Source organism: Thamnophis sirtalis, unplaced genomic scaffold (assembly GCF_051295495.1).
Source record: "Thamnophis sirtalis isolate CommonGarterSnake01/CBP01778 unplaced genomic scaffold, rThaSir2_p1.2 scaffold_8, whole genome shotgun sequence".
NCBI lineage: Eukaryota > Metazoa > Chordata > Lepidosauria > Squamata > Natricidae > Thamnophis > Thamnophis sirtalis.
In genome coordinates, this window is record NW_028261388.1 from 479,905 (window position 1) to 489,586 (window position 9,682).

Here is a 9,682-nt window from a genome sequence, read left to right on the forward strand (position 1 = left end):
CCCAAACTGAAGAGAGGCTGGCATCACTGCTGCCTTGATAGGGAATCACATTTTGTGTGTTTTGTAAATATTTCAGTGGAAAGGAAGTTGCTGGAAATAGCCGAAAGATCACCTTATCAAGCCACATTGTGGCCTCTCAGGCTTGAGCGTAGTGTCTTGTGTGCATTCTACCATTGTGGTTTGTTCAATGAGCGATAACTAAACTGATAGTGGTTTAGCAGATAGCAGAACATAGAATAGCACTAGTGCTTAGATTTATGTGCCACTTCACAGTGCTTTCCAGGCCTCTCTAAGCCAGTGTTTCCCAACCTTGGCGACTTTCAGTCCTGTGGACTTCAACTCCCAGAATTCCCCCAGCCAGCTATGCTGGCTGGGGGATTCTGGGAGTTGAAGTCCAAAGGACTGAAAGTTGCCAAGGTTGGGAAACACTGCTCTAAGCAATTTACAGAGTCAGCACTTTGGCCCCAACATCCTGGCTCTTCCTTCCTTTTACCAGCCTCGGAAGGAAGGAAAGCTGAGTCAATCTTGAGCCAGTGAGAATCAAACTGCTGGCTGTGAGCAGAATTAGCCTGCAGTTCTGCATTCTAACCACTGTGCCAGCAGGGCTTAGAATACAGAAGATCAGAGTTAGAGGGGACCTTGGAGGTCTTCTAGTCCAACCTCCTGCTCAAGCAGGATGTATGAACTCGGTCAAGTAATAACGCCAGCATTGTCCCTCTGGCTTGTGCACAGGAGGGGCATCCCGCAAGGCCCCCAGAAGAGGCAGGACAAGAAGCAATGGATGGAAACTAACCAAGGGGAGAAGCAACTTGGAATTAAGGGGAGACTTCTTAACAGTGAGGTCAATTAACTAGTGGAACAGCTTGCCACAAGAAGTTGTGGGTTGCACCAACAGGGGACATTTTTAGGAAAAGATTGGACAGAGACCTGCCTGAAATTGCCTAGGGCCTCCTGTTCCTGTTAGTGAAGGGGGCTGGACTAGAAGACCTCCAAGGTCCCTTCCAACTCTTTTATTTTGTTAAATGAGCATCCCAGTTATTCCTCCCCCCCCCCAGGGCTGCCCAGCTTCCGCCTAGGGGCAACTCCAAGTCTGTGACTCCCTTGGCAGTCTGCCAGGGAGGCATCAATCATGCGCCAGACCCAGCTGGCATCGTTCTTCTTGACTGGGTGATGCCACAAGAGGAGGAAGAGGAGGCAGGAAGTCAGGAGAGGGCAGAGGTGCAGCCAAGAGATTGGGCCGTTGCCTCAGAGAAGGAGCCCCCCCACAGGTCTTGTCCGAAAGGTCAAGCATTTGTCTTGTGGAAAGGCCAGAGAAAAGTATTCCAACAATAGTCATAATAAACCTGTCTGCCTTTGAGTGATTTCCTACCCATCTTTAATTCCAGAAAGAGAGACGTTTACTTAACTCCTGACTTGACCAAGATTGTCATAAATTCAGTCACGTAGGGGGCGGGTGGTACGAAGGCAAGGATAATAATCAGAACTTTTTCAGATTTACTTGGTAAGAAACTAGTAAACGAAGGTATTAGCCCCAAGGTTTATTGTGAAGACTTGCAAGCCTGAATAAAAGAAAACGGTGGGAGAGAGTAAACAGCTGATGGGGAACGGAGGCATTGAAGCCATGAAATTTAAACTCCAATTCTTTTAAATCCCATAAAAAAAAACTTCCCACATTTCGCTCTGGAACCTCAGTAAATGAAGCCACACTGCCACCTCGTGGGCTTTGTTGGAATCGTTTCTTAACCAGGGATAAAATCCTGCCAGGTGAGATTTTTCATCTGATAAAAGTCGTTTTTTTATACCTGTGTGATTTAGCTGCATGTACAGCTAAAGTCCTCGACTTGCAACTGATCACTTAGTGACTCTTTGAATTACGTCACTGAAAAAACGTGATTCGTGACCATTTTTTCACACTTACGTCCGTCCCCTGATTTACATTCAGATGCTTGGCAGCCGACTCCCAGTTTCCCAGGGCCATGTGGTTCCCTTTTGTGACCTCCTGACAGGCAACGGGGAAGCCAAATTCACTTAACGACTGTATTACTAATTTAAAAACTGCAGTGATTCAGTTAGCAAGTCTAGCAGGGAATGTCATAAAACAAGGCAGGACCCATTGAACAAATGTCTCACTTAGCAACATAAATTTGGGGCTCAATTGTGGTTGTAGGTTGAGGACTACCTGTAGAATATTTATGCCTGAGCATTTTCAAACAGATATATCGGCTGTGTTCCTACAATATACATACAGTTAGTTAGTTAGCTAGCAGTTAGACTTATATACCGCTTCCTAGGGCTTTCAGCCCTCTCTAAGCGGTTTACAGAGTCAGCATATCGCCCCCAACAACAATCCGGGTCCTCATTTCACCCACCTCGGAAGGATGGAAGGCTGAGTCAACCTTGAGCCGGTGAGATTTGAACCGCTAAACTGCAGATAAGAGTCAGCTGAAGTGGCCTGCAGTACTGCACCCTAACCACTGCGCCACCTCGGCTCTTACATACACCCTATGTTAGAAGTAGAGTAGAGTAGAGTAGAGTAGAGTAGAGTAGAGTAGAGTAGAGTAGAGTAGAGTAGAGTAGAGTAGAGTAGAGTAGAGTAGAGTAGAGTAGAAGGGACCCGGAAGGGACCTTGGAGGTCTTCTAGTCCACCCCCTGCTCAAGCAGGAGACCCAAGACAATTTCAGATAAGCGGCTGTCTTAAAGGCCTCCACGATTTCTGAAAGCCACGTTTGCTCCGCTTGTTAATTGTCCTCACTCTTAGGAAGTTTTTCCTTAAACTTCTCTTACCTGGGTTGATTTTATGTGGAACGACAGTCCAGAAAATGAAGGAGTGACAGGATTAAGGAGACCACATCAGGGTTTTGGTTTTTTTAGCAAACGAGATCCTATGACCACCAGTGAGCCCAGAATCACAGCTGGAAGTCATTGTGGCCATTAAGCAGCTCCTCGGGTGACCAGGCCTGACCTTACAACCTTTTGGCTGCAGTTGTTAACCTCCTGCTATGGACGCACCCACAACATCTGGAGGCAACTTCCATTCCATGGAGGAATCCCTACTGTCAAGAAATCTCTTCCTAATTCTAGGTCTGTGTTGGCTTTTATGTTGGTTCTTTAAGGCTCTGCCCCAAAGAAGAGGAGGTCAGCTTAGTGTCCAAAGCGCCAGAGGGCAGGATGAGAAGCAATGGATGGAAACTAAGCAAGGAGGCAGCTGATTTAGAATCCAGGGGAAATTTCCTGACAGTGAAAAGGGCTTCTCTCCAGGGGTTGTGACTGCTCCATCACCGGAGCAGTTTTTAAGAAGAGATTGAGCAGCTGTTTGCCTGAAATGGTATAAGGACTCCTGCTTGAGCAGGGGGTCAGACTAGACGACCTCCAAGGTCCCTTCCAGCTCTGTTATTCTGCTTTCCACACATGCCCATCACAGACCTTGAATTTCCTCCCTGCTTTCTGCGTAGGTCCCACCTCGGGAGCCCCAATTAGCACAGGCTCCGGGGCAAAAGCCACGGGGGGGAGGCAAACAGCGAGGAGACGCCAGGGAGAGGGCAGAGTTGTCTGAAAAACACCCAGAAAAGTTTCCTCCAACAAATTAGGGCCCAGAGGAGAGGCTGGACCTGTCGGCCTCAGGGGTGGCAATGGTGGCAATTGTTGCGCCAGCCCTGGTGCCAGCCGGTCCTGGGGGGCCCTGCGGGACGTCCGGCTCATTACAGCTAATTGGCCTCTGAGCTCAGCGTGGCTCTCGGGAGGGGAAGGCTGTTGGCTTTGTCCAGGGATCAGAGTTTGAAGCAGGGAAGCCGCCACGGGGGAAAGAAAGTTTCTGGCCTTTGCGGAAACTTTGCCTGCAGGAGGGAGGGAGGGAAGGAGGGAGGGGGGAGGTCAAGTGAAGGCAGCCCGTCCCTCCCAGTCCAGGCAGGGAGAGCATCCTCTGACCTGTAAGGAAACTAGATACAGAGGGTCCTCGATTTATGACTGCAACTGAGGCCAAAAGCTCCATTGCTGAGCTAAGATGAGGTTTGCTACAATTTATGACCTTTCCAGCCACAGTTGCTAAGTGAATCACTGCAGTTCTTAAGCTAATGACATGGTTGTTAAGTGAATCTGGCTTCCTCGTTGATTTTGCTTGTCAGGTAGTCGTAAAAAGGGATGACTTGACCCTGGAACACTCCAACCGTCATAAATATGAGCCAGTTGCCAAGCCTCTGAACTTTGATCACATGACCACGGGGATCCTTCAGTGGCGGTTGAGTGTCATGAGTCACTTTTTAAAAGTGCTGTCGTAACTTTGAACTGTCACTAAATGAATGGTTGTAAGTTGAGGACTACCTGTGTACCAACCTGTTACTCTACTGAGCAAGGAAACTTTATCCACAGCAAGAAAATCCCCATTGCCCCCATTCCTTTCAATGAGCCATTCGTCTTCCAAGGAGGCAGAGCCAGCTCCAAGGGGAGGCCTCTCTGGAGACCCTCGCAAGATGCAAAGAGGACCCCCTCCCCATGTCCCACCTGGGGAAAGGGACTCCAAAACACGGGGGCTACTGCAGGAGTGGAATCCTGCAGGTTCTGAGCAGTTCTGGAGAACCGGTAGCGGAAACTTTGAGTAGTTCGGAGAACCGGCAAATACCACCTCTGGCTGGCCCCGCCCCAATCTATTATCTGCCTCCCGAGTCCCAGCTGATTGGGAAGGAATGGGGATTTTGCAGTAACCTTCCCCTGCCACGCCCACCAAGCCACACCACGCCCACCAAGCCACGCCCACAGAACCGGTAGTAAAAAATAAATGCATTTCACCATTGGGCTACTGCCAAGAAAACCTGCCTCCCTCCTCCTGCCCATCCCATGCCCATGGGCTCCTCAGAAGGTCTCTCTCCATCAGAGGTGGGTTCCTACCAGTTCGCACCTATTCGGTAGAACCGGTTCGTCAAATCTACCGAACCGGTTAGAAGAGGTTCCACCAGTGGACCCGGAAAGCAGGCCACACCTACAGAAGAGGTTCCAAAAAATTTTGAAACCCACCACCGCTCTCCATGTTCGGACTGCAGAGGCCCTCCTGCTTGGCAAGGGAACTTCTGCTCCAAGTGGGCAGCCCGGAAGCCTACCAAGAACCCCTGGGCATGGCCACGCCCTGCTGTGTGGAATTGTCCCGCTAGAGAACCAATTGCCAAGCGTCGGTCATGTGATCAGGGGGTGGGGGTGGAGAGGACAGCGCAATGTTTTACGACGGCCAGAAGTGCTTTACCAGCCGTTGAGCATCTTTGGGGAGGTGGCAGTAATTTCCAAGGGTCCTTAAACAACTGGTTGTAAGTCAAGGACTGCCTGTGAGGCCTTTGAACATTCCTCAATGCATCCACATTTTCTCTGAAAAAATATGAATTAATAGGACGTGCTGCGACTGGCCTTTGGAGATCTCTTATGCCCTCGCTTGCTTACAAAATAAGGGGCTGAAAGTTCTTGCTCTGGCTTTTGACCCTTTGGAAACATTGGGCAGATCCTTGCTGGAGACCGAGGCCTTGTGTGGAGTTAGAGAGTCAGAGGATCCTCCACCTGAAAGGGATCTTGGAGGCTTCTGGAGTCAAGACCAAGGAGCCCTCAGGCAATTCAGCCTCTTCTTGGAAACTTCCAGGGATGGCAGCTTCTGGAGGGCAAGCTACTCCATCTCTCTCTCATACACTCTCTCTCTCTCTAGTCTATCTTAAAATGTCTGTCTATCTATTAATCCCTCCATCTATGTCTATCTATATCTATTTATCTATCTATCATCTATATCCCTCTATCTCTATCATTCATATCTACCTACCTATCTAATTTCTATATCTTTCTATCTATCTTATCTGCTATCAATTCTCTCTCTCTCTCTCCTATCTATCATCTATATCAGTGTTTCTCAACCTTGGCAACTTGAAGATGTCCGGACTTCAACTCCCAGAATTCCCCAGCCAGCATTCGCTGGCTGGGGAATTCTGGGAGTTGAAGTCCGGACATCTTCAAGTTGCCAAGGTTGAGAAACACTGATCTATATCATTTGTCTATCTCTATCTTATCTGTCTACCATATCTATATCATGTCTTCTATCTCTGTCATATGTATCTTATCTCTCTATTTCATCAAGTCGTCGAACTGGAAGGGACTTTGGAGGTCTGCTAGTCCACCCCCTGCTCAAGGCAGGAGTCTTTATACAACCCCAGTCCGATGGATGCCCAGAACCTTTCAACCCTAACCCACAACTTCAGGAAGGAAGCTGTTCCATTGCTTGGAAATTCCTCCCCAGGACAAGAACCTGGGCTAGGAGCCACGGATGGGCTGGAGGGGGGGGGGGCGCTCCCCAGGCCCAGCATCCCACAGGACAGGGGGGGTGTGTGACTCCCTGCTGGCATGCTGCACACACCGCGCCTGCTGAGCCACGTTTGCCACCTGGGGCCACCTTGTCTTCTCTCCTCTGCTGGGGGAAGACTCCCTCCCCGCAGGGGGGCTGCCCTGGTGTGGGCGGGGGGGGGGGAGGCCTGACCTGCAACCCGGGGAGGAAACCTTTGGGCTGATCCTCCCCAAGGATCCCTTGGAGAAGATTTCAGGCCTTGGGGCTCCGGCAGAAGGTGGGCATGGCTCGGCCTTCCTCGGACCTTGGTGAGTAGATGCTGTTTGCTGGGAGGTTTCAGGACTTGAACAGGGAAAGCTGGCGGAGACGGGAGGCTGACGGCTGAGAGGGCTTCTTGTAGGCACCCGGTCCTCTAAGGTTGATTCTCTGAGGGGGCATCTCCGCTCAATCTAGCCGGCTTCCCTGGGCCCATTTCTTGAACCGGCCCTGAGCACTGCAATTCCAGGAGGCCAAAAAGAACCCCTCCCCACACAGAGCAAGCCTTTTATTTTAAAGACATCTGGGAGGGAGAATGGAAGGGCCCTTGGAGGTCTTCTAGTCCACCCTACACCATTTCAGACAATTGGTCATCCAATCCCTTCTTAAAAGCCCCCAGTGTTGGTGCACCCATAACCTCCGGAAGGAAGCTGAATCCAGGAGAAATTTTTCTGACGGTGAGAACAATCAACCAGTGGGTGGAATTCTTCCTTAGTTCCAGCTTGCGTCTCTCCTGGATGAGTCTCCATCCACTGCTTCCTGTCCTCCCTTCGGGGCTTTGGAGGATCCCTTCCTCTTCTCTGTGGCAGACCATCAAGTACTAGAGGATTGCTATCATTTCCCACCTTCTCCTTTCCCCCCCCGTTAGAAAAGAGCTTCCCCGTTTCCTCCGTTGTTTCTCACACGGTTCGGCCTCCAGGCCCCTGATGGTCTTTGTGGCTCATCTCTGCCCTCTTTCTGGGGTCCCCTTTTCTCTTCCTTCTCTCCGAAGAGTCCTGGCCTAGTTTGACTCCATGCAGTTCCCATCATCTGTTAAGGATTCGTTTCTTCTTCTGCTTTCCTTCCCCTGATACTTTCTGCCCCGTCTTTTCTTCGCAGGCGATGGGCTTCCTCACTTAATACTCCAGGTATTAAACCGTTTGGTGAGGTCATTCGGGCCACATTTCTGCTCAGAGTAGGAGTCCATAGAGCAGGAAAAATTGCAGTCGGCCCTCACAATCAAAGAGATGTTTCCCAAGAAATATTCACCCTTGGAATCCTAATCAAATCCTTATTGGAGTCCTTGGTGCTCACTGAGCTTGGTGGTTTTCCTGCAGATATTTCATGATCCGCTTGGTGGATCAGTGCTAGAAGGGAGTTGGGTTTGTGCAGAGCAGGAGGAGGAGGACTGTGGGATCATCTCAGCTTCTTCTTCTGCAAGGCTTCACCCAACTTGGGGTTGACCAAAAGCCAACAGTTCTTCTCAGAATCCAGAGGTGTCAGCTGCCCGAGCTCCGTCCACCTGCCAGCTCCGGGAGCAGACATGCAGAACAGCACAGCCAACGTGTCCTACGTGGAATTCACCCTCGTCCCATTCCCAGGTCTCCGGGAGTGGAGGCCCTTCCTCGCCCTTCCTTTCTTCTGCCTCTTTCTCCTCATCATGACCACCAACTCCATCGTGATCTACACGGTGAAGACGGAGGAGAGCCTCCACTCCCCCATGTGCCTGCTCATCGCCCTGCTCTTGACGGTCAACCTCTTTGGGACCTTTGCCATCCTCCCCAGGATGCTCTTCAGCCTGGTGCTGCCCGCCAGCCACATCTCCCTGACCGAATGCCTGGTCCAGATGTTCTTCCTTTACTTCACCATCCTCCTAGACTGCAACGTTCTTCTGATGATGGCTCTGGACCGGTTCCTGGCCATCTGCCACCCGCTGCGCTACGCAGAACTCATGACCACCAAACTCCTGAGCCTCCTGATGCTGCTGTCCCTGGTGAGAAGCCTGGGCACTGTTGGGCCGGTGGTGGCCTTGGCCTCCCAGGTGCGATTCTGCCGTTCAAACGTCATCAGCCATTTTGCCTGTGAACACATGGCCCTCATGAGGCTCTCCTGCAGCGACATCTCCGTGAACAAGAGGTTGGGTATAGCCTTACGGTCCTTTGAATTCCTCCTCGACCTCAGCCTCCTCCTGGCCTCCTACGGCCGGATTGTCCACACGGCTCTGAAAATGAGCTCTGGCAACGTCCGTCACAGAGTCTTCCACACGTGTGGCACCCACTGGATCGTGATCGCCATCAGCTACTCCTCCCGCCTCTCCTCATCCGTCGTCTTCCGGCTGGCCAAATCGGCCTCGCAGGACGTCCACAACCTCCTCAGTGCAACCTACCTGCTCTTCCCCTGGACTGTCCACCCTCTGATCTACGGCATGAGAACCAAAGAGATCAGAGCCAGCCTCCCGAAGCTCTTTCCCAAAAAATAAACCTTCTGATCTTTCTCCTCCTCCTCCTCCATCTAGAAGCCACTTTCTTGGCTTTGGCCAAAAATAAGCCATGATTGGTCCATGTTTCTGGTAGTAGCCGAGATAACAGCTGATGGGCCAAGCTCTGCATTTCTCACATTCACACAGCTTGTTGTTATCCACTAGCAGCCTCCACTTGTGCATTCTGGTCTTGCTTTTACTCCAGATCCTTCAGCCAGGTCCTCCTGCTCGATGTCCCCCTTCCTCCATCTTTTAATTCTTGTGCCCCCTGAAGAATGTCCATCCTTGCCATGAAGCTCTTTCGAGGTGTGGCTCAGTAGGCTTGGGGCAAATGTCCATTGAGAGAGGATGTCAAGGATCTTTCTCTGGCTTAATTCTCTCTGCTGCTGCGGCTGCTTCTCTCCTGATCTTAGGTGGGGCAATGGCAGCGAGAGGGCATATTTTCCATTTTTCCCTGAGCTTCCCGAAACTTTGTTGAGTTACCCCAAATTGGGTAAAACTGGTTTTTTCTTTGGGGCTCCTTCCCAAGATGGCTGCTGAACAGAATGGGGTTTTTCTCTCTCTCTCTCTTGCTAACAATCTGCCACTTTTGCTGCCGAAGTTCAAGTCTCTCTGGCAGTTGCTGCTCCTGGATTCCTTGTGATTTGGATTGTTTTGAATACCTTTTGCCCTTCTATAAGGAAACAGTGGGTGTTTTTGGATAGTGAAAGTGTTTTCATTTTATTAACATTGGACTCATCTCAGGGCTTTAGCAGTGTATTAATTTACAAAATATTTGGAGCGCATTTTTTTTTAAATTTTTCTGCTTATCTTGGATCAAAATATTCAGAAAATATCTTTATTTATTTCTTCATTTTGCCTTAGTATTCTTTATTTCCTGGTTA

At 50.2% G+C, this 9,682-nt stretch overlaps 1 protein-coding gene across 1 annotated transcript; it reads left to right on the forward strand.

Moving 5' to 3' along the window:
- The first annotated feature begins 7,862 nt into the window (after positions 1–7,862).
- Positions 7,863–8,798, forward strand: LOC106556750 (olfactory receptor 52K1-like). The gene has a single exon (XM_014075735.2). It carries the CDS (start codon positions 7,863–7,865, stop codon positions 8,796–8,798), a length of 936 nt encoding a protein of 311 aa, XP_013931210.2.
- Positions 8,799–9,682: the final 884 nt, after the last annotated feature.